The 24,953-nt window shown below is 34.7% G+C and overlaps 2 protein-coding genes across 2 annotated transcripts; both read right to left on the bottom strand.

Moving 5' to 3' along the window:
- Positions 1–3,380: 3,380 nt before the first annotated feature.
- On the bottom strand, positions 3,381–3,962 carry LOC104244870 (uncharacterized). The gene has a single exon (XM_009800389.1). It carries the CDS (start codon positions 3,960–3,962, stop codon positions 3,381–3,383), a length of 582 nt encoding a protein of 193 aa, XP_009798691.1.
- A 6,200-nt stretch (positions 3,963–10,162) lies between these two features.
- LOC104244869 (golgin candidate 1-like) lies at positions 10,163–23,934 on the bottom strand. The gene is made up of 13 exons (XM_009800387.2): positions 23,489–23,934; positions 23,252–23,310; positions 23,104–23,166; positions 22,172–22,249; positions 21,873–22,076; positions 21,446–21,502; positions 21,254–21,328; positions 17,035–17,106; positions 14,842–14,904; positions 14,607–14,705; positions 13,983–14,051; positions 13,766–13,834; positions 10,163–10,418 (listed from the first exon to the last, which is right to left on the bottom strand). The coding sequence occupies exons 1-13, from the start codon at positions 23,832–23,834 to the stop codon at positions 10,350–10,352; spliced, it is 1,323 nt and encodes a 440-aa protein (XP_009798689.2). The 5' UTR covers positions 23,835–23,934; the 3' UTR covers positions 10,163–10,349.
- Positions 23,935–24,953: the final 1,019 nt, after the last annotated feature.

Raw genomic sequence — 24,953 nt, 5'->3', positions numbered from 1 at the left:
ATTACATGCTAAAAGAGACGTAACTTATTAGTTATTAGTTTACGGCTAATGCAAATGGAAAATTGCAATCGAGTTTGTACAAAAAAGAGATTGCTTTCGTTCTATATTCTATTATTTAATAACACTAGAACATGAGATTGACACACAATAATATCAAAAAATAAATTAACTATTCTTTGATTAATTTAAACTAACATTATTAGATGACTTGAACTATTGGAATTGACTATGTGTGAGACAAAACCATTTTTTCTTTTCTTCTCTTTTTACGACTTGTCGAAGAAATGCGTTAATGCTTAAAAACCGACATTAGGCTAACTTCAATTAATAACATTCGAGAATATTAGTTACTAGCATTATTCACATGTTTGTAGAAATAGATTCAACAGTCCAGTTTATGCATTCGGCAGGCATTTGCACGATATTAATGAATGAGATATCCTAATATACAAATCAGTAGAAAAACTAGATCAAACTTAAAGCTTCAAATCTCCATGAATATTCATGCTTATGTTTTTGGCTTACAAATGACCAAGGTTACAGCTGTGTACCTTAAAACCTTTAACAATCCGGACCTCGACTGCGTATGAACTGTTTCGACGACCCCGACCAAAGCTCGAACAAACGAGATGGTGAGGTCTCGTTTTTGGACTGAAGGCGACGAACAAAGGTGAAGTAGTAGCGATGGGGTTTGTTTGGACGTGATGGACATGGTTGGACGTAGCAGAAGCAGCAGAAGCGAGCTGGGAAGGTTTGTTGGCGGAGCTGGACGTCGATGAAGCATCCGGTAAAGGCTGGCCAACGACTGTGTGTGTGCGTGCGACACATAGTCGAGCTTGGAGCTCACGTCGTTCATGGGAGGAGCAGGTATGTCGATGACTGGAGCTGGACAACTGGAACTCCTTCGAACCAACACACACTCCACAAGCAGTCGACGATGAAGACGATGGGTTCTTGGCCTGTTAGTGGTCGACGATGAAGACGATGGTGGCTGGCTGGGGTGGCGGAGACGAAGCAGTGGCAGCAGGTGGCTACTTCAGGTGGTCGTTTGGTCGCAAGGTGTGAGTGTGTATGTGTGTTTTGGAGTTTTCGGAGATGGTGAAGGAGAAGAGGCATCCATGGTTGGGAGCTTGGAAGCTTGGAGAAGATGGAGAGAAAGAGAGGGGGCGGATGGGTTTTAGTTTTAGGGTTAGGAAAAATGAAATGAAGATAGGAGGGGTTAGTTCATTTGGGGTTATGGGGCGGACCGGGTCGGGTCGACCCGGTGGGTCTTTGGGTTGAATAAGGGGTTATTTAGTTTGGGTAGATGCCCAATTCCGATTTTTCTTTACTTTTTCCTCTCTTTTCTTTTACTTTCTAATTAATAAAACTAAAATTCTAAATTAAGTTATAAACTAAATTAACTTATCAAAAATACTAACTAATTTCTAGCAACATTTATCACACATAATTAAACACTCATTAAAACAAAATTGCACAATTTGACGTTGAATGCTAAAAATGCAAACGACGCATATTTTTGGAATTTTCATTCTTGTAAAACAAACTTAATTACTCCTAATTGTAGAATTAAATCCTAAATGCAAATGCGACATATTTTTGTATTTTTATTAATTTTAACAAATAAACATGCATGGACAAAATACAAATAATTACCCTAAAATGCCACGAAAATTCTCAAAATTGCACACAAAGGAAAATCGTTTTATTTTGAATTTTTTGGGAGTAATTCTTTCATAGGGCAAAAATCACGTGCTTACAAACAGCGTTATCTAAAAATTTATTTTCAATAAATTCAATATGAATAGATTCTAGATCCAACAATCTATATGCCTTTGAATTTTGTGCATATCCAACGAAAATACTTTTAATTCCTCTAGGACCTAATTTTGTTCTTTGGTAATCATGAACTCTATAGAATGATATACACTCCCACACTTTAAAATAATCTAAATTAGGTTTTCTATTATTCCAAAGTTCATATGGTGAAACATGCAAGCTTTTTGAAGGTACACTATTTAATATGTGATAAGCTGTTAAAAGTGCTTCACCCCATAAATTATGTGGTAAATGTGAACATAGCATTAATCATATCAACTAAAGTTATATTTTTCCTTTCAGCCAAACCATTTTGTTGTGGTGTATAAGGAGCACTTGTTTGATGTATCAAACCATTCTCTTCGCAAAACTTATTAAATTCAGAGGAAAATATTCCCCACCTCTATCACTACGAAGAATCTTAATCTTAGTATTCTTTTGATTTTCCACAACAGATTTATATTCTTTAAACTTCTGAAATGCTTCATCTTTTGTTCTAAGCAAGTAAACATATGTGAATCTAGAATAATCATCTATGAAAGTAATAAAATATCTTTTGCCTCCTCTGGTTAACTTTCTATTTAGTTCACATATATCTGAATGTACTAAGTGTAACAATTCACTAAATCTTTTAGTTTTACGAAAAGGTTTCTTAGTCATTTTTGCTTGTATACATATTTCACATTTTTCACATTATCATGCTTGAAAGAAATATATCCATTTTTGGACATATAATTTAACGAACCAAAATTTAAATGTCCTAATCTAGCATGCCATAAAGAAGAATTGGACTCAACAATATAAGTAGAAACATAGTTTATTGCTTTAATACTAAGTTTGAACATATCATCACAAGTGTAGCCCTTTACAACAAATAAACTATTCTTAGATACTATTACATGATCAGATTCTATGACTATCTTGAAGCCTCTCTTAGACAGCAAACTAGCAGACATCAAGTTCTTCTTCATGTCAGGAACATGGTACACATTTAGCAATATTAGCTTCTGCCCAGAAGAGAAATTGATCTCAACACTTCCTTTTCCTGCAACATCTGCAATCATATGATTTCCCATGAGAACCTTCTCGGGTTCCTTCACTTTTGCATAAGTCTTGAACATATTCCTCTCATAACAGACATGAACGGTGGCACCCAAATCCAACCACCAGTCTTGACTCTTAACAGCAGTAGCAGCCATGTTTAATTCTGTAACCATATTACATGGTACTACAGAAATCATTGCAACCAAGCCTTGTGAAGAACTTTCAACCGTATTTGCTTTTGCTTTCTCAGACCTTTCGGAGTTTCCAGAATTTTCAGAATTTCCATGGTTAAAGTTAATTCCTGCTTTCTTAAACCTGCAATCACGAATCTTGTGGCCTTTCTTTCCACAATGATGACATTTCAAAGAATTCCTCTTTTTAAATTGAGGCTTGTTGGAAACTTTCAGATTTTTGTTTCCATCTCCGTTATTATTCTGACTAACATTATTAACTGTGGAACTTGAAGGTTGCATAAAAGTATCACGAATTCGAGTCTCACTTTCAATTTGAATGTGAGTTCAAAACTGTTCCACAGTCAATTTTTCAGAAGAATGCAGGATTTTCTTTCTATAGTCATTCCAAAAAGAAGGCAGTTTAGAAAGTATAGCACTGATTTGAAGTGCATCAGGAATTTTAACTTCAAGATCACTTAGTTTTGAAACTAAGATTTGCAGTTCATGAATCTGATCCATAGTGGGCTTTGTATCAACCATTTTAAATTCGAAGTACTTTAAAGATAGAAATTTATCGATACCTCGTTTCTCGTTTTCATAAGCACTTTGCAATGCCGTCCAGATTTCCCTTGGAGACTTCAAATTTTGATACATATCATAGAGACGATCTGTTAATGTATTCAGAATATGTCCCTGGCAACGCAATTCATCATCTTCCCGTTTCTTCTTCGTTGCTTTCATTTCATCAGAATCCTCTGCAGTGGGATCTGGCACATCAGGCAATTGTGGATCAAGAACATAAAAAATCTTCATAGCAGTCAGTAGGAAAATCATCTTGTCCTTCCAGCGAGTAAAGTTTGATCCATCAAAACGATCGAGTTTGATGAACTCTTTTGGATTTTCAATAGCGGACAGAATGTTCTCCATAGCAGAATAACTTCTTTAATATTGTTAAAAAATAATAATCGAAAAAATAAAAACGAAATTGAAGAAGGCTTGGGGCGTGATAACGACTTTCCTTAAAGAAGTTATTGCCCGTATACAAATTTGGGAAAATACAGATAATCTTCTTCAGGATACAACAAGCCACATATTGATACTTGCAGATTTTTCTGAGTCTTCATTGTAGGGAAACTTGTGTTTATTTATAGAGGAAAAGACATGCCTTTTTTCGAAAAGACACTTTATTTTATTAACAGATCTGTCTGTTTATTTGAATTTTAAATTTCAAATAAAACAGATTTTTTGTTATAGAAAATAAAAAATAAAATTATTAATTTAATAACCGACTCGGCCCTAAGTCCAAGTATTTAATATTAATATATATATAAATATTTGCACATATACTTAATTGTGTGTATTCTTAAACAAATATATAAAATGGACTAGAACTTAAAAAGCCCATAAACCCCTAAGCCATAATGTCTCAAAACGAGGAGGCCATAGAGAAACTTTTTTTATTCCTTTGTTTCGAACTTCGTGAAGAACTCCATTCTATCTCTTCCTCGTTACGAACAAAAAAGTGGGGCGTTTTTGTTAAAAAGAGATCTCGGATCAAGGGCTATCGACCCGACAATGCTCCGTTGGTCCATTTAGTGGATCCTCCCCCCAAAAACAAGATATAAAGAGGCTTTAGACCACCGATGTGGGAAAGTCCCACTTTTCCCTTACTTATAACAAACTACTTCTTTCATTTGGGTCTGTCTCGTTTCAATACTCATCTCATGTATTACAGTATTAGGTAATACAAACTAGGGGTTCTCAAAAACTAGAGATTCACCCCACTTTTAGTGACATAATAATCTCTTGAACGGTGGTGGGCAAATCTCAGCGAGGACGTCGAATCCCAAGGGAATATATGTGACGCCTTAAGCGACTCTCACATCGACAAAATACGATAGAGATGTTGGGTATATAAGTAAACATGCTTTATACTCTAGTGACATGTTTTAAAGTCATGCTGGCGTAGGCCCAAAACAGACAATATCACTAGTGGGGTGGGTCCTTACGGGAAAAAGATACTAGATACTGTATGGTTAGCATAGTGCTAAGATAATTACTGTCTTGTCAAAATGTGACAAAATCTCTCCTTACATTCCTCCCCTCCCCCCCCCCCCAGGTATAATTCACGTTACCATATTTACACTGTCCAAAACCTCCATCAGACTACCAAGTTAAAATATGAGTAAATGACGAAGTCTCAAAATTTATCAAAGCACCAAATGCTAATCTAGCGTAAGCACCTGAAAATGCTATAAATTGCAGCAAAAAGAAAAAGTTTATGCCCATAACCAAATTAATGCAATATATATCCATCAAGAAAGGATCCATCCCTCACTTAATCTAAAGCAGAAAAGCATGAAAGAGTATTTATACTTTTCTTATATAGTGTTGGACAATCCTTATTACTTGAGTTATTTTTTGGGAATGAATTCGTCCAAAAGTCCATTTTCTTAACATAATATCGGAGTAAATAAGGTTTAGGGTTCAAGTCTCACTGGCACCCATCAACAAAAATTCACATGCTCGATTTTAAAAATGGAATCACGCCTTCACATGAGGAGAGTGTTAAAGACATACTCAAATATACCTCTCTGACAGCTTAATAGAATATGTTAACAAAATGGTTTGGGTCTAACTCCAACCAAAAAGCTATTTCATGATTGTCCAAAACCATATAATAATACTACAACGTATACACGTAACCGATGTGGGACTATAACACCCGCAACACACCCAAAACTGGACATTTGGAGTGTGGGTATGTCAGCACAGTTTATATACAGTTCAGATAATATAAAAGCGGTAACATTTAGCACATTTAACATAAAACATGTAGGAAAATCAGATACAATTCAATACAACAATTTATCTAAGCTCGAATTCTGAACCCTGAACTAGAGATTCTGGGTTGTATTCCCCAGCAGAGTCGTCAGAGCTGTCACACCTCCTTTTTCCGCCCCCGCGAGGGTACAAGAGAGTTTTTTCCAATTAAAGGACAATCGAAACGGGATTTGTTTGTTTATTTTAGAGTCGCCACTTGGGAGATTTAGGGTGTCGCAAGTCACCAATTTTAATCCCGAATCGAGGAAAAGAATGACTCTGTATTATAGTCCGCGAACCAGAAATCCGGATAAGGAATTCTGTTAACCCGGGAGAAGGTATTAGGCATTCCCGAATTCCGTGGTTTTAGCACGGTCGCTCAATTGTCATATTTGGCTCATTTATCTGATTTTTAAACAATTAAGAACTTATATGCAAATTTAACTTTTAAAACCGCTTTTATCATTATTTATTTTATACAAAATTGCAACGTCGTGAAAACGCATCTCGAACCACGCCACAACCAGTGCACACGTGATTTGTTGACGCATTTTGACTTCGTCAAGATCGTGATTTGGGTTACATAAATGTACACCCGTATTTAAGAAAATAACCTTATTAAATATGTGCCAAAATACTACGCGTTATGATACTATTAGGTAGGACTGTGAATTCTACTAAATTGTCCATCTCGGAATCTAGGTATTTTCTTATATTTTAAAAAAATAAATAAATAAGATTGGAGGACTGCAATTTTTGTATTATTTATATTTATTTATTTTTTAGCGAGATCCTCCCTTATTTTATGAATACCCTTTAATGACTACATCTTTATTATTACTAAGTTTGTCTATAATTATGAAGTCAATCTCTACATACTTAAAAATAACATATTAATTACTAATTTAAAACAAATATTAATGGAAAGTAATATTACTAAAATTATAATTACAAACAACATGGAATTGTCAAAAAATAAAAAATAAAAACTAATTATCCCATAGTTGGATTAAAATTCATATTGTTAGTATGACTTAAGCTTATTGAAATTAATTATTTACAAATACTGAAAATTAAAAAAAAACTTGATTACCAAACCGTATTTCTAAAATTAAAACAATTTAACCTTAACTAACCTTGTTTTAATTCACATCATGTCCTAATACTTGATTCGCAAACTAATTCATATTTTAATTGAAATTAACTACATGATTCCGATTAACTTAACGTTGACAAAAAAAAAAAAAAAACCTTATGAATAAAGAACTTAGTCAAGTTTTGCCAAACTGATTCCATAACGCCATTTTTACGTTATTTCTTCTATTTTGATTATTAAACAGTTTTAATTAGTAATCAGGCTTAAATATATTTCCTAATAATCTGGTTAAGGCGTTATTTAATATGTCGCTATAATATGCCTAGTTATGCCAAATGACAGTGATTTACAGAATAATAATACATGAATAACCTAAATACAATACAAAAAATTAAATTAAACTAAATTAAAAATTTAACACTCCATTCTTCATTTCAGCTTACAAAATGCCAAAATTACAGTTGTGTACCTGATATTGTCAATATAAGAAGAAGAAAGTCAGCAACGTAATACGTAACACAGCAACAGCAACAATAACCAGCAATAACCAGTCAACGAAAATCCCAGTGACAGATTTGAAAAATTCAAAATAAAATCCAGGAATGCCGAAAATAACGGACAGAAACCAAGGGAAATTTTCAGATTTTTGAAAGGCTAGTTAATCTTCAACCCTTAATTTCTACACCTGTATACCAGAATATTTATCAGGTGTGTACTACTCTCTCTCCTAATTTTCAACTTTTTTTTTATTTTTCTTTGTATGTTTTTTCTTTTCTTGAGAGTTTCAATATATTTTTTTTGGAATAAATGTTTAGCTCTTTTTTTCTCTAATCTGTTCTCTCTCTATTCTCTATCTCTCCTCTTATTCTGTTCTGTCCCCCCCTCTAAATCAGATTCAAGACCTCTATATATATCTCATCCCATAAATCTTTTAATCAATTAAAATCAATACTTTTTCCTACCAAACCCATTATTCTTCTCACTCATCCCCATTACATTAAATAAATATATCATCACCACCCCATTACATTTTGTCCCCCATGCTTCACATAAAAAATTACAAAAATGTACAATTCCTAAACTAACCCTCCGACCTTAATGAAATTACCAAACTAACCATGAACGTACTGCAAATTACCAAACTACCCCATCAGCTATAACAAATCAATTAATCAAACTCAACCAAAATATAGTCAATATGACCAATTTCTACATAAATTCAAACAACAAATCTCATGAACATGATTTCTTCAACATTTCAACAACAAATCACATGAACATGATTGAACAACAAAGAACAACTAAAATTTGATTGAACAATATTTTTAGCAACAAATAATTCTATTTTCAAATTCAACAACAACAATCAAACAAGTATATTTAGATTTCTAAATTCAATAATATTGAGCTTAAAATCAACTCTAACAACATTACAACAAACAATTCCTATATTAAACTTTAAACAAGATTATGAGACAAATTCAAGAAATAATCATAAGTGATAAACAAGAAATCAAACTATACAAATTTCGGATTCAAGATCAACCAAACAAAGTATGAACATGAATGAATCTATTTTTAAAACAACAAACATGACGGATTAAATGACTCAAACAACATTAATAATTTCTGGAAAATATATAACAATCATAAAACAAATTGAAGAAATAATCAAATAAATTTCAATTTCAATCTAACAAACATCAAACTAACAAATTCTTACCTAAACAATAAAACAAACATGAAATAATCATGAAAAACCACTATTTAACTTTCCATTTGAAATCTGAAAATTAATTTAATCAAAACACATGAACACACTAGAAAATTATTTCAACGATGAACAACGAACTAAACAAGAATCGAATACTTAACGATTTTAACTTCGAGAAATATAAAAACGAAATATGGACAAAAATAAAACAACTAACCGGAGATGAAACAACGACGAACTCGATTGTAAACAAATCTGTCCGGGCCTCGACTCAACGAAAGACCTTCGAACTTTGACGAAACGAAGAGGAAAGGAGCAACAACAGAAGCTACTGCCGCGACGAGCAGTAGCAGCAGTTTGTCGAGGAGGACGTCGGGAGAAGAAGCATCGGCAGAAGCGGCGTGAAGCAGTGGCGGCCTGTTTGTTTGGAGAACGGAGCAGCAGCGCGACGGGTTGACGACGAAAACACGAAGAAGAAGTAGCAGCTGAACGCAGCAAGACGGAGAAGCAGCTGAACGCAGTAGGGGAAGCCATGGATGAGCTCAAACTCGACGATGACGAAGCTTGATGGAGGAGGGCAGCTATGGAGTTGTTGGTGCGTGTGTGTGAGAGTGTGACAGGGTGAGGGGGAAGGGCTGGAGGGGGTGGTCGTTGGGCGAGGGGATAGGGCAGCCATGGTTGCTATGTAGGGGAGCTTGAGGAAGAAGATAGGGAGGGGGTGGCGGATGTTTAGGGTGTTTTTTTAGGGTTTGTTTTTTTTTCTTTTGTTTTGTTTTGTGTTGTTTTATGAAATGTAAGATAATAGGGGTGTTGGGTTATGGACTGGGTCGACCCAGTTCGAAATGGACTGGGTCGTTTGGGAAGATTGGGTCATTTTTTGGGCCTGTGGCTTGAAATCGAAGAAGAGGCCCAATTCAGACTTTCTTTATATTTTTGCTCTCTTTTCTTCTTTTATTTCTCTAAAACTAAATTATAAAAATACTTAACTTATTATTAAGAACTAAATTAAGTTATAAAAGCGCAAATTAACTCTCAATAACAATTAACGCACAATTAAGTAATAATTAAGCATAAAATTGTATATTTGGACATTAAATGCTAAAAATGCAAACGATGCCTATTTTGTAAATTTTTATTTTTTTGTAAACAAACTTAATTACTAACAAATTGTAGAATTAAATCCTACATGCAAAATGCGACATTTTTTGTATTTTTATTAATTTAACAAATAAACATGCACATACAAATAATTACACAAAAATACCACAAAATTGCGCACCAAGAAAAATCATTTTATTTTTGAATTTTTGGGAGTAATTCTCATATAGGGCAAAAATCACGTTTCTGCGGAGTAAAATAACATTGTCATGATCCAAAATTCGCATGTCGTGATGACGCATATCTCAATATTAGGCAAACCGACATCCAAATTAAATCACAAAATTCTTTAACTTTGAAACATAATAAATAAATTTAAGAGTAAAATCCCACAATTTCTGATACAAAATAATATGTCTTTATACAATACACTCTGAAAATCTGGTGTTACATAGTACAATAGCATATAAATGATAATAGTCTAACTGATACAAACACTGTCTGGAAATGTAGAACAATACAAATAACTTAAAGGAAATGTAGAACAATACAAATAACTCAAGGTCCGCAGACGCCAAAGCAGCTACCTCGATAGTCTCCAACAGATAAATCTCCGAAATCTAGCAGCCGACGTATCTCGAGATACCTGGGTCTGCACACGAAGTGCAGAGTGTAGTATGAGTACAACCAACTCAATGTAATCAATATATAACAAGACTAACCTTTGGGCTGAAAGTAGTGACGAGCTCAACAGGTACATTCCAGTATAGAAATAACAGTATAGAAATGTAGACATGCTTTCAAGTTCAACAAATAAACTCAACACAAATAAAATCGACAAATAAACTCAACACAAATAAAATCGATCAAAATCTGAAAGAGAGAAGACTTTTGAACTTGTGGTGTAGAATAAAACACATATATTTTGTGTGGCTATAAATCATATATTTTGGAAAGAGAAAACTTTTGAACTTGTGGTGTAAAATATAACACATATATTTTGTGTGGCTATAAATCATTACATAAAGGTAAATTATTTCCAAATAGGGAAAGAGGTCATTCCTTTTTGGCACGGACTAAAAAGGAAATAGGTTCACATAAATTGAAATGGAGGGAGTACTATATATGGCCAATCCAGCCTAGGAAAGATACATCCTTCAATATAAATATCAATTGACAGTCAGTCACTCAGTACTATATAAGGCCAATACAACCCAGGGAACTCTTCCCAAATAAAAAAAAAAATAAGGCAACTTCATGACAAAAGAACTCCATCCCAAATATAAATAATAAAGCAACTCCATGCCCAGGGAACTCCATCCCAAATATAAAGAAATTGCGCTCACTGTGGACGGGGGTTGCAGACTCCGGAGAGGCTCCTTCATCTCAAGCACTATAATAAGCCAGATCCAGGCATAAAATAATAAAAATATGTTGCGACGTGCAGCCCGATCCCATAAATATAACTCACAATCAGGCCCTCGACATCACTCGATCATTAATCTCTCCGGTCTCTCAGGCTCACAATGTCATGAAAATCAACCCGACAAATTGATATGATGTATCAATGAATGTCAACAGAGACTGAGATATGATATGTAAATGATAGATGTGACCGAGTACAGAATTGTACATTAAACAAGTAACTCGACATGATTATTTAATTATGCAACTCCACGGAATCAATTAAGTCACAATTCCTATGGTGCATGCCCACACGCCCGTCACCTAGCATGTGTGTCACTTCCACACCAATCATATAACACGTAATCCAGGGATTAATACCCTCAGAACAAAGTTTAAAAGTGTTACTTGACTCAAACCATGAAATTCTATATTCCAATAAGTCCTTGCCTCGCGAATTGGCCTCCGACCGCCTCGATTCTAGTCACAAATAATTCGATACAATCAACACAAATAATAGAAATCAATTCCATATGAAAATATTAAATTTCCCAATTAAATCTGAAAAGTCAACCCAAAAGTCAACGATGGGGCCCACGTCTCGGAACCCCGACAAAGGTTACAAAAATCCGATCACAACTCGACTTTCAAATCCTCAAATTAAAGCCTATGAAGTTTTCACAATTTTCCCCAAATTTCCAACTCAACTCACAAATTAAATGATGAAAATGACAATGGATTCATGTAATATATCCAAAACCGAGTTAGAATCACTTATCCCGATGAATTCTTTAAAAACACATGAAAAATCGCCACAAATCGAGCTCTCTAGGTCCAAAAATGAAAAATGAGATGAAACCCTCGTTTATATGGTACCACATCTTATCTCCCAATGTTCTGACCGCACATTTTTTGTGTGGTCCGCACATTCCAAGTTTCGCGGCCGCAATCCAAATTGTGCAGCCGCACTTCAGCAGCCACTGCACTACTAGGATTCAGTAAATTGACCATAAGTTTTGGTAGAAATGTTGAATGATTTAACTGTCCGAAAACTAGATTCAAAGGGCTACAACTTTTGTTTTCGGATCATCTCCAAATTCCTTATAGATTAAAAAATATAAGCTTGCGAAGCCAGACCATCAAACCTGCAGATTCCCCTTTCTGCGGCCACGAGAGCACTCCAAAAATATGCCCTCTTCACTTCAACTACTTCGGGACATCATCATAGTGCCGAAAGGCCCAAATTTGTTCAAAACTCACCCGAGGTCATTGGGACCCCATCTAAACATACCAGCAAGTTCTAAAACATGATACGAACTTACCTAAAGCCTCAAATCACACATAACAATATCAAAACGCGAATTGCATCCCAATTCAAGCCTAATCAACACTAACGAATTCCAACTTCTACGATCGATACCGAAACCTATCAAATCAATTTCGATTGACCTCAAATTTTGCACCAAGTCATAAATGACTTAGCGGACCTACTAAAATTTCCAAAACTGAAATCCGAGCCCGTTTACCAGAAAGTCAACTCTCGATCAAGCTTCTCAATTTTAACACTTCTAATTTTCCAACTTTTGCCATTTCAAGCCAAACTCAACTACAAACTTCCAAATAGTTATCCGGACAAACTCCTAAGTCCGAAATCACCATACGGAGCTATTGGAACCATCAAAATACCATTTCGGGGTCGTCTATACATAATTCATCATCCGGTCAATTATTTCAATATAAGCTTTAAATTTTGGAACTAATTGTTCCAATTCATTCTGAAACCTCCTCGACAAGTCACATTATTACAATTAAGCATAAAATATTCAGTAAATGGGGGAACGGGGATGTAATACTTAAAACGACCGGCCAGGTCGTTACAAACATGGATGACCTAACATTAGGCAGCTCAAAAATGGGGACAGGCTTGACCCTGATACCATGTTAAGAAAAATGAACCTATGGCATAACTCAACTCTAAAGTCAACTCAAGTGGTGAGAATTCTCCAACATCATATAAAGAGACTACAAACCATACACTTAACCGATGTGGAATCTAACACTCCAAATTCCCTCACAATTCTTTCAGGCAACATGCATGAGTATTTTGATCATGAGAGAAACACTATAAACACCCTCATAATTCTTTCAGCCAACATGCATGAGTATTTCCATCATGCTACTCTTTCACCAAGTTTGGCATACTTAATTTACTACAACACCATAAGGACAATACGGACTCTATATACTTCTTAAAATTCGAAATTGATCATTGGAATCTCAAGTTTTTCATTTTTGGGATATCCAAATACATAATCGAGTACACTATTAAGGTTTACTTTTGCGACTAATAAATAATAGGAAGGGTACTATTGAAAATAAGCTAATGAAGGGTACTATTGAAACTGCAACTGATGGTCCTTATCAAAAACCAAAAAAGGGAACGAAAACTAATGGTAATCTATTTGTATCTAAATGATAATTTGATGCCCAGTTAAAAGTTGAAAGCCAGGGGTTAAAACAAGTAGAAGATGAACCGTGTAGAAGATCAGGAGGTCCCAAAAGTGAAGAAAAGGGGCAAAACAAGAGTTTGCTCACCTGGCGAGAGTAATGTTCCGCATCCATTTTCATGGCAGACGTTTCAACTCTTAGCTTTTGCATTCCAGCCTGCAGTCAATAGAAAAATGCCCCTTAATGGTCATAAAGGCATCAATTTAGAGCAAAAGATCATTTTATTTACGACCAAAAAGGAACTATTACAATATTAGCACACACTAGTTAGAGATTGACCCTAACTATAGAGCAATAAACTTGCCTCCAAAGAAGCTAGCTTGCTTTCGGCCTCCCTCTGACCTTGGCGTGCACGCTCCACTTCTTGCCATGCCTGCATCCGCATGACCAGAAAATGAGATTAAAATAGACATCAGGAGGTTTGAATTACTCTCCGTTCAGATAGTTATCTAGCTGACATGCATCATTTCAGTCTCAAACAGTCTCAGGCAGCAAACCAGGAAAGATCATTTTTGGTGTTGCAACTGAACAAACGAATACGAGGCAGGATGGAAACATCTATGGCTATCAAGGATCCAGTTGCAAGTGCAAAATTTCTAAAGTGCAGCATGCATGGCTGATAATGTCAAAAACAAGGTCCCTTGTCCAGTAGAGAATTGTAAGTTTAATATTTTCAAGATGGCAACGCAATTCTACAGGCATAATATGTACCGTATGCATGAAAACATCTAATTTGCATGACTTAAACTTTAATATCAGGAGCATAGCAATTTGCTTAGTAAGATAAGAATTTCTCTCTTCATAATCTCTTTCTAACTCAAGTGTTTTGCAACCATCAAAAATTTCAAGTTTACTAGTAATTTGAAATTCTTGGTTCTTTCATGTTACTTCGAAATTCGAAATGCATTCAGGTGAGCAGTTATAGAACCTGAAGCACTTGATTTTCCTCTTCTGAGGACTTCTTTTGTCCACGGCGTGCACGAGCTTCCATGTCCTGCAGTTCTTGATTGAGAGTTGCACATTCAACCTGCCAGATTGAGTCATACCCTTGGATAAATTGAAAAATGCTGAAGAAATACTTTCATTATTGTTTTAAGGTATCCTTCATTTCCAATAAACCCAAAGAGTCACATATAGGATGGCATGAGAAAAATTATTGTTACCTTAAGCAGTGCTACCTTCTGCTCAAGCTCTGATGCCTTTGCAGTCCTCTCATCAACTGTTCTCTAATGCCAATAGTCATACAAAGATTTAAAAGATATATGTTTACTTCATTAAATAATGACAATCACAAATGCATTATAATGAGAGACTATGGTGCTGCAAAAAGAATGAAACTTATGATGTACAGGTACAAACAATAAGCCAATTGCTAGAGGTACACATAATTAAAAAGAAGTTAATTGCTTCAGTTGTTTTAGATTCCTGCTTAAGACCAAAAGGACAACTACTAGAATCTGGTCCAATTAAGCACGATGGCTGAAGTGGTATGGAAAAAAGTGATCTGTTTGGGGGAAAATTGAAAATAAAAGCAATCCCTCTTCTTTTCAAAATTGACGACAATGTCTCAACAATGGGTGGTAAATTAGAAATGGCTACAAGCAATTATTGCTATCAAATTACAACATAGGCAATAGGTTCATGCCACAATTCTAGCTCTTAGAGTCAGCTCAAAGTCTACCTCTTATTATCAATTTGCCACTACCATAAACAGGGGCGGCTCAAGAAGATTGAGGGCCTAAAGCCAATCTATAATGAGAGGCCTTAAATTTTTTTATTTATTTTTTTCTATCATTCTAGCTTTTTCCGTTGATTTATTCTTGAAATCACCTCTTGAAAAAAAGGGCCCTCGGGTCCAGACCCACAAATGAATAGGAAGCGAGGCGAGGGTCCTTCATTAAAGGGGGAAAAGAGGGGTGGGGCTTTGTTCCGGGGGGCCACCTTGTGCAGCTTTAGAAAGGAGAGAATTTCAGAAAGTCATTCTCTCCCACCTTTTCTAACTTGGCCCAAAACGGTAGCATAGTCTTCTATTAATCGAGTAATTCTTCATCTACGGTCATCAGCTCGGCAGATAAGAAGAGCGAGTAAAAAACGGAAAGAAGAGTATGAGGGGCAGCGGCTCACCATGTTGTCATGTAAACCCTTTGTCTATTCGGCTCTTTCCTTTAATAAGAACAATCGAAATGTGACACTTTCACCACGAAATACCGAGAATTTTTGTTGATGCAAAGTCATTAATGATTCATTTTTTATAATACAACTAATATATTTAGTCTCTCTTGAATCATTTTTTATCTTAGGTAAGATTTTATCAATTTTAATTTTCTTCTTTCCGCTGAGGAAATTAAACTGTTACATGAATTGTTAAAATTATTCTATGCAATATAGGCCTTTAGAAAAGAATCAACATTAAAGGAAATATTTTTTCACATAATCTAAGGATCTCAATATGCACATTCAAAGTTGCAAATTATTTTCTCTATGCTTTTATAGATTAAAAAATATAGACCTCTTAACGGTCTATGGCAACATCAATATATATATTTTGATGGTAAACCTTTTTAACTGAACTAGCGCAATCAGTATATTATACCAAATAGACATGCCTAATAAAAACTCAAAAATTTCAAGCTCATATGTTGAACAAATGGCTTCATTTTTAATTTTTGGATCCTAATAAGCTTCTACTTACTTAAATATCTCATATTTGTGGAGCTTGAAATCTTAGCTTTGATACTTTTGATACGACTTTCCGACATGTTTGGGACAATGATTTAAGAGTTAGGTTAGATATACTATCTTTTTGATTGCCTATTAGAAGAAGAAAAAATAGTGGATTTATATGTTGTACTATTCCAAATATTCATATAACTAGAGTACAAGAATTAATCATATCACATAATACCAATTTAAATTATCACAATTTTTATAAAAAATTATATATTAATATGAAAAATTGGGGCCCCCAAACTTTTGGGGCCCAAAGCACTTGCTTTAGTTGCTTTAGGCTTCAGCCGCCTCTGACCATAAACTCAGTCCCTAGGATATACACATTCTCCAGGAGCAGGATACTGCACCATAACCCAAATAAGGCATTACAGGAAGACCAGAACTTTTTAGCGAATTGTCTTATTCTCCTCAAGCTAATACTGTTCTGGGGAAGACTAGAACTTTTTAGCAAAATGTCTTTATTCTCCTCAAGCTAATACTGTTCTGGCTTGTGATTATATGTCGAAGCAAACAGCTAAACCCCTATGTCATAAAAGGGATAGCATGCAAGAATCAAAGGGCCATAATCTTAATTTACAAATCATGATGTAACAGCATAAGAGATTATACTTGCAGACCGAGAATACCTGCACCCTGGCCAAGGCTGTGGATGCCTCTAGAGCTCGGTGCTCCAGCTCTACCTCCCTTTCCATAGAAGCCTATTCTACATATGAAATGAATTATTAAATTGCAACAACACATCAAATAGCAAAATTCCACAGGCACAGGCTTCCTTTAGGCGGAGCCGCTATGACAGATGCATTTCAGATTCAGAGAGTGGGTTGCAGGGTAGAGGTGCTGGAAACACATCTATGCAGTTTAAAACAGAGACCTATATTAGGGAGAAATGAGAAGTTTTCTGCCATTTTGACTTAAATGATTCATGCAGATTTCAGGATATAAAACTGTTTATCACTTAAGACTTTAAATCATTTCTCAAAATCCTTAAGACAAATGCTTAGCTAGTATTTTTTAGAATACTCAGCAAGTAAGTTTGTAACGACCCGACTTGTCGTTTTAAGAATTAGCATTCAGTTCAGCGGCTTAAGACCTCGAGCAGCTTCGTAATGTGTATTATGACTTACGCGCGCGGTCGAATTTGATTTTCGGATGATTCTAGACTTAATTGAAAGAACAATACATTCTTGTTTTGGAAGCTTAAATGGAAAGAGTTGACCGGAGTTTGACTTTTGTGCAAACGACCCCGGAATGGAACTTTGATGGTTCCAATAGCTTCTTATGGTTATTTCGGAATTAGACGTATGTCCGGAATTGGAGTTGGAAGTCCGTAGAACAATTCGGCGCATTTTGGCAAAATTAGAAAGTTGACGTGTTCTAATTATATTATTTTATGTGAGGACGAGGATTAATAATATGATGGATATCAATTGGATATGATAATAAGTGTATGAGGCATATTATAAGTGAATTAGGGCCTTAGGAGAAGCTTAAGTTTCAGCCAAGTTGAAAAATTACATGATAGACTAAAATTTCAAATGAGTACACACAAGACCAAACTTTGGACGAGCATATCTACACATATATAAGGTGTTATGTGATGCACAAACCTATCAAATGAAAGATCTTCGAGTCTAGTTTCTAAAGCTTCAAACCGTTCGTCATTTGGACACTCCTGCAAAAAGTTATGACCAAATTACCAAAAGCTGGCAAAATGCAATTTTGCGACCAATTGTGCGACTGCAAATCAATTGTGTTGTTCGCAAAACAAGTATGCGAACCGCAAAATGGTCGCTGATCTGCCCAACGCAAACCACTTCTGGGCATCAGTTATGCAATCCATTGTGCGACCCGCATACCTATTGTGCGGTGCATTGTGCGATCGCATAACTGATTTCTGAGGCTTCATTTTCCTATTTTCATAACCCGACCCCATTTTAATAAATAGGCTTTCGGGTTTATTTTGGGGTGATTTTCTGAGCATTTTAGAGAGAGAAGGAGGAGACCTAACATTTTAATCATCCAATCTTGCACCAATCTTCAAGAATCAAGGAAGTCAATCACAAGATCTTCGTCTAAGAGGTAAAGTTCTAACCATAGTCTTCAATTTCGTATTTGGGGTAAAAATGGGTGATTAGGAGTATGATTCTTAGGTGTAAGAGTATTATGTATATATGCATGTACCAATAAGGTTTGTGGGAAGATTTTTGAGCTTAAATAAGTAAAGATTGGGTTGTGGGATGAAAGAATCCACCATAGAAGGACCTTGAAATCAAGATGCACACCTAGTGTTTGATGGAATGCTTAAATGAGGTGAACCCACGAATATCTTCCTAACTATGGTTCACTTTTGTTATGTTTCTAAATAAATTGAAGTTGCTAGGATTTCCGAAACATTGTAGCAATGTAAGGAAAGCTCAAGAAAGATTGGAGCCGTCCGGAGGTTAATTCACGTGAGAATGTTATTTTGGAATATCGGCCTAACTCCGTTAAGGTAAGTATCTTGCCTAACCTTGAGGTGGGGAATTACCCCTTAAGCATTGACTATTATGTGGAAATTGTATAATTGAAAATCATGTACGTGAGGTGACGAGTACGTGCTTGGTTTATATGTGCAAATTACATTGGTTGAAATTCGTAGATGCCCTTATGCATTAAATTGGAAAATTGTGGGAACATGGTAAATCCTTTATTTGTCATGCCTCATCCCTTGTTTGCCGAGGTTGTTTTAATATGATAATTTGGTGTGATTGCCACATTGATTTTCATGTGATTTATGTGTGTTTGTTGAATTGATATTTTTGGAAATAATTATATTATGGGTTTTTCATCTACAAACAATTAATTAAATATAGTTAAATTAGGTATTCATATATTTAACGAAAATTTGAGATAAAGAAAGTATTGTCCTCTGCTGAGTTATTTTACCATCCTTATTGTTGTTTTTGAGATTTTATATGCGGTTAGGGTTTAGGGTTTAGGGTTTAAGTTGTTTTTACATGATAATTTGGTGTGATTGCCACATTGATTTTCATGTGATTTGTGTGTTTGTTGAATTGATATTTCTGGAAATAATTATATTATGGGTTTTTCATCTACAAACAATTAATTAAATATAGTTTAAATTAAGGTATTCATATATTTATCGAAAATTTGAGATAAAGAAAGTATTGTCCTCTGCTGAGTTATTTTACCATCCTTATTGTTGTTTTTAAGATTTTATATGCGGTGTGTAGAGTCTTGGTCTATTTACAAGAAATTTATTGATTTTTGCTACATCTTTGGAATTTGGTTGTGGTCAGTTGGCAAATTGTGATATGAATTGTTGTATCGTGTTGTTGTTTAAGCACTCTCCTTGATGTTATTTATGCTTCCTACCTTGTTGTTAATGATATACATGTGCTTGGTAAGGAAGAGTGTAATGAATGAAGGGTGATGACGTGCCATTTGAGAGTGTAAAGCACGAAGGGTGATGTCGTGCCATTTAAGAGTGTAAAGCACAAAGGGTGATGTCGTGTCATTTCCAATTATATTATCACGTGAGGATGAGAGTAAAAGCACGAAGGGTGATGCCGTGTCATTATTTTTATATTATCATATGTTCATGGTACGAAGGGTGTTTCCGTGTAGGCGAGGATAAGAGACATACATTTTATTGTGATATCTTTTTGTTGTGTATGCATTCATGCCTTTATCTTGAGATGTTATTGTGCACCTATGTTTTTTATGTGAATTGTAGGCATTGTAGCTTCCTGTGTGCCTCCCACTTTATTTCTTTTATTGTTATTGGCATTCTCCCACCTAGTTGGTATTGTTATATGTATGCATTGTGAGAAAGAGATAAATGCACGAAGGGTGTTGATGTGCCAATTGATTTGATCTACATAGATATATTAGGTGAGAATGAGACAAGTGCACGAAGGTATTACCGTGCCATTCGATGTGATATGTTAAATATATTTCTCACACCGGGAAAGTTAAATGAGGTGTCACATGGTGACTTTTACTTGAAAGATATTTACTCGAAAGAATTACATTCGATAGATATATATTTACAAGAAAGAATTATATTTGAAAGATGTTTATTTAAAGGAAGCATATTCGGGATATATTTAATTGTACTGATTACATTCTAAAGATTTTTATTTGAAAACCTTATAGATAAAAGATGTATATTTTGAAGGACTTGATTTATTGGCTGTACATGTGTTTATTAATTGTTTGAGCGATATTTGTGGTGTTACTGTTGCTTTGTTGTTTATGGCATAAGTTGATTATTGTTGCTATTACTGCTATTTATTTTCTGTTATTTTGTATGATATATTGCACAGGTTATTTGACTAGTGAGTGTCTTGACTGTATCTCGTCACTACTCCACTGAGGTTAGTATTAATACTTACTGGGTACCGTTGCGGTGTACTCATGCTACACTTCTGTACATTTTTTTACAGAGCCAGGTATTGGAGATATCAAACTCGGACAAAGTTAGAGTGTGATCGCAATGATCCGAGGTAGAGCTGCTTGGTCGTTGCAGTCTCTTGGAGTCTTTCCATTTCATCGTACTGTCAATTATTATTCGAGCAGTATCGTATATTTGATTTCCCTGAGATCATTTCATCTATTCAGTAAGAGTTCGTGACTCAGTACTACCAGTCTTAAGAGGTTGTACAATTATTTTCGTTGTTAGTTTTGATACTTATTTCTAGTTCTATTTCTTGTAATAAATTCTATTTCAAAAAAAAATGGTTTCAACTGTAATTAAGATCGTCTTACCTAGTCTTACAGACTAAGTGCCATCACGACGCCTGTGATGGGATTTGGGGTCGTGACAAAGTTTCAGTTACAAACCTTTTTAGTAGCATTATGAGCAGCACACTCTTCTTCTGCTCTTCCCCCGGCAGCATCCAGCTCCTCCTGTAAAGCCTGAACACATAAAAGTTTCTCACACTGTCAGAAAACCTTAAAGGAATAAAGGTGTTCAGGAGAAGCAAAACAAAGTAAATAATATCCAAAATATGTTGTGAATAGATATCGACATACTTGCATCATCCTTGTCTCTGTTAGTTCCCTGTTTCTCATTAAAGACTCCATATTAGCCTGAAGAAAAGCAGAACAAAACTTAGCCTTCCTTTCAATTTGACATAATTGACTTCTGGACACACAATGGTAAAAATACTGATAGTTCAACAAGATCAGAATGGTAAAAACCAGAGTCCTCAGGGTAAGCCCTTTCTTTTAACTATAGAAGCTTCACTTGTATTGGACTAGGAAACCACCCATAGACACACAATTCCAAGCACCAGAATTTTAAATAGAAGTCATAATAATTAATCAGACTGACAGAGATGATACCCAGAACAAACGCGGATACAATGAAATGTCACTTTGCAAGTGTGGTAGTACAAGGTAACAGGTATTTTTTTCTTAAAGGTAAACGTTAAAGGCTAACAAGTAGTTTGAAATGAACCTGCAATGATGCCAGGTTTCCTTCGGATAGTGCAGCTTGCTTCTTAAGTGCATCCGTAGAACTAACAAGAACCTCAATTTCAGCATTCTTTGCAGCAAGAGCCTCAGCCATACTGGACTCTGCCTTGGACACCTCTTTTTTGGCTGCAGATAAATCTTTCTGAAGCTCTTTTATCCGAGCCTCATATGATTTACTCAACTCCTTCTGTTACATCAGAATCAACGGCATATAATCAATAGGGACTTGAATGCAGAGATTTTAAAAACTCGGGTACTCTCCAATCAGACGGCCATATTCACCTCTGCAACAAGAAGCTCCTCTAGCTGAGCATTTTCAGATTTATACTCCTGAAGGTGTGATGAAAGTCCAGCACAAACCTGCACGTTTGAGTAAAAGCACGATAAGCTGTGAATCTTATCTTTCCGCAGAACAAGAATCTATTTTACACGGCAGCTGATAAAATCATCAAAAACGAAAAAAATGTTAATTATATTATGATCGTGATAATGAATCTTCAACTATTTATGTCATTCACATACTTTGTCAAGCAAAGCAGCCTCTCAATTTTCCATATCAGGAGTTTTGCCTTGTTTTCATACTCATGATAGGTAAATTAGGATGTAATGAGATTATTTATGTTTGTAATATTTAACCTATTAACACTTAGAGAGTCAATTTACAGCATAATTCAAATCAGTAAAGACTACTGCTCTGTCTCTTTTATTCTTTTTGAGTAAAATGGAGGCTTCATGCTCATTAATCTTTACAACACGAATATTACACGAATTTCTAACTTATGAGAAACCAACATTACTGAAATGAAGTCTTCGAACAAACCGTATTCATCATTTTGTTTTTGGTTCACAAAGGTTAAGTTAATTCAAACATGAGAGCAAGACAGCACTGCACTTACAGGTACTAACAGCCAGCACCATTTTCCATGTACTTGGTGAAGGAAAAGGAAACAGAAGGCAAATTCAGCAACTAATCACCAGTTTAAATGTTGTTCCTCAGAGTTAAATAGAAGCTATTTCTTTGAGAAACACTCTAAACTGGTTCAAAAAATATTTTTTTGGAAAAAAACTTTTGCCATAACTCCTTGAAAAACTTAAACACATACATTTTTTGAATTTTTCTTTTTGCAGAATTTTTAAAATATTATGCACAAATCAAAGTCACCTTACCATTAATTCTAAATTAGAGGATAATGAAGTAATTAATGAACTCTTACAGGGGCTAACCGTGCTTCTTTTGACTGACCGGTAGAAGTTGCATTTTTAAGCAGTCCCTGAGGCTGAAAAAATAAATGTAGTCAACTCAGAAGAACTAATCACATGAACTAGAGATACACCAAGAGTTAGTTTATAAGACAATTCTACCTCATCAAGTTGCTCTGAAGGTTCATTGGAAGAAAATCGTTTTTGAGGCTGCAGATAACCTCATTATTAAAATTCTGAAAACTGTCAGTAGATAAAATAGCATTGTACCGAGAACGAACAAGCTAATAGAACAAAAAAAAAATTACATGCAACAATCATAAAAAATTATCACTTAATTATAGTAATAATTATGTTTAGTAATAATACAGCATTTGAAGAAGAAAAAAACGAACTTACCATTATTATGAACAATTTGAATTTGAGGAGACTGAAAAAAACTTTCAGCAGATGAAACTTCAGTTTGCTGATAAAACTGTTGAGTTTCGAACTGATAATATTTTTTTGCCATAAATACAATAAATCCACTGAATGTTTTTCTAATTTGACAAACTGAGATTTTACTCAAAATATCAAGTGAACCTTCTTCTCCGATTGATAAAAGAAGTCTTCGTACTTCTTCATCTGGTGAATTTTGTCTTTGATTTTTGCAGATTTGATTTAGCATTTGTTCTACTGAAGGTGGAAGTTTAATCGCTTCTTCTTGTTCTTCAACTTCATTGTTGTAAGAGTAAAAATCTCCCATTTTTTGTTATCTTTTTGAAGAAAATTGCGATTTGGACGAAAGAATTGAGGGTTTTTTATGAGTTTTTTTGAGGATTTATGGAAGTTGGTTTGAATTTAGCAAAGCGGAACGTTGTCTGCTTGGTTAATCAAAAAAAGTTAATACCATAAAAACCCCTTGAACTATCTCATTATTTTCAATTTTCTATTTAAATTATTCGTTGTCCCCAAAATATGCCTGAATTGAAATACCCGCATTGAAACAATACACATTTACTACTTCCGATCCACGATAAGTGATCAATTTATTTTTTTTATTTTAGTCCAAAATAAGTGTCCATTTATATAATCAAGAAAAAATTTAAATTTTTTTTACAAAATTAACCTTATGTACATATCCGTAAAAAGTTTTCTTACTCCTAACATTAAATATTTAATCAAGGGTAGTTTAGTCATATTAGGTATTTTTGTATATAATTTAGTATTTTCTTAATGGATGTGCCAAAAGCAAATTGGTCACTTATTGTGGACCAGAGTGAGTAAATCTCTTGTTAAATCCAACACCTTATAAATAATAAAGTTGAATCTATCTAACCTTATTTTGTGTAATCTAGAATTAGAGAATGTAGTTACCGGTCGAATGGTTCTTGTTTGCGAAATTTTGTTTTGTAATCTTGTTTATATAGTATAAGATAAATTTTAATAAATGCACAAATGCCTTCATTTTTTTTTATTGTGTTGCAAAGTAAATATAAATAAGGACTTATTCGACTAACATTAAGCACAATCACAATTAAACCTAAAATTAACACATTACATTAATACTATTTTAAAATTTCAAGAATTAATCAGTCATCCGAGAGTAATACAAGTACAAAAAAAAAAACTTAGTACAAATTATAAGTTAATATAGTTAGAAGCATCTCTAAGAATTCAATACCGGATTTTAATATATAGGACGTTATAGTTTAGGGGTTTTAGGGATACAAGATAGTTTAACTAGGTAACTGACAAAAACATTTATAGTTTAAGAGGGTTTTAGGCTGACCGTAGTGCCACATGACACGTTTTTTAGAGGATTAGGAGCGTACACTAGATGCACCTCTAAAAATGCAACAAGGGGGTCTAATACAAGGGCAAT

This window comes from Nicotiana sylvestris, chromosome 6 (genome assembly GCF_000393655.2).
Source record: "Nicotiana sylvestris chromosome 6, ASM39365v2, whole genome shotgun sequence".
NCBI classification, from domain to species: Eukaryota; Viridiplantae; Streptophyta; class Magnoliopsida; order Solanales; family Solanaceae; genus Nicotiana; species Nicotiana sylvestris.
Note: the sequence above shows the minus strand (reverse complement) of the source record. Positions and strands in the feature narration are given on the sequence as shown.

What these genes read in the sequence shown, in the direction of transcription:
- LOC104244870 (XM_009800389.1), bottom strand. Translation starts at nt 3,962, where the DNA reads ATGGAGAACATTCTGTCCGCTATTGAAAATCCAAAAGAGTTCATCAAA.
- LOC104244869 (XM_009800387.2), bottom strand. Translation starts at nt 23,834, where the DNA reads ATGGGAGATTTTTACTCTTACAACAATGAAGTTGAAGAACAAGAAGAA. An exon ending in CAGAGACAAGGATGATGCAA is followed by an intron (nt 21,329 to 21,445) that starts GTATGTCGATAT and finishes TTATGTGTTCAG; the next exon opens with GCTTTACAGGAGGAGCTGGA. An exon ending in GCAAGCTAGCTTCTTTGGAG is followed by an intron (nt 13,835 to 13,982) that starts GCAAGTTTATTG and finishes TATTGACTGCAG; the next exon opens with GCTGGAATGCAAAAGCTAAG.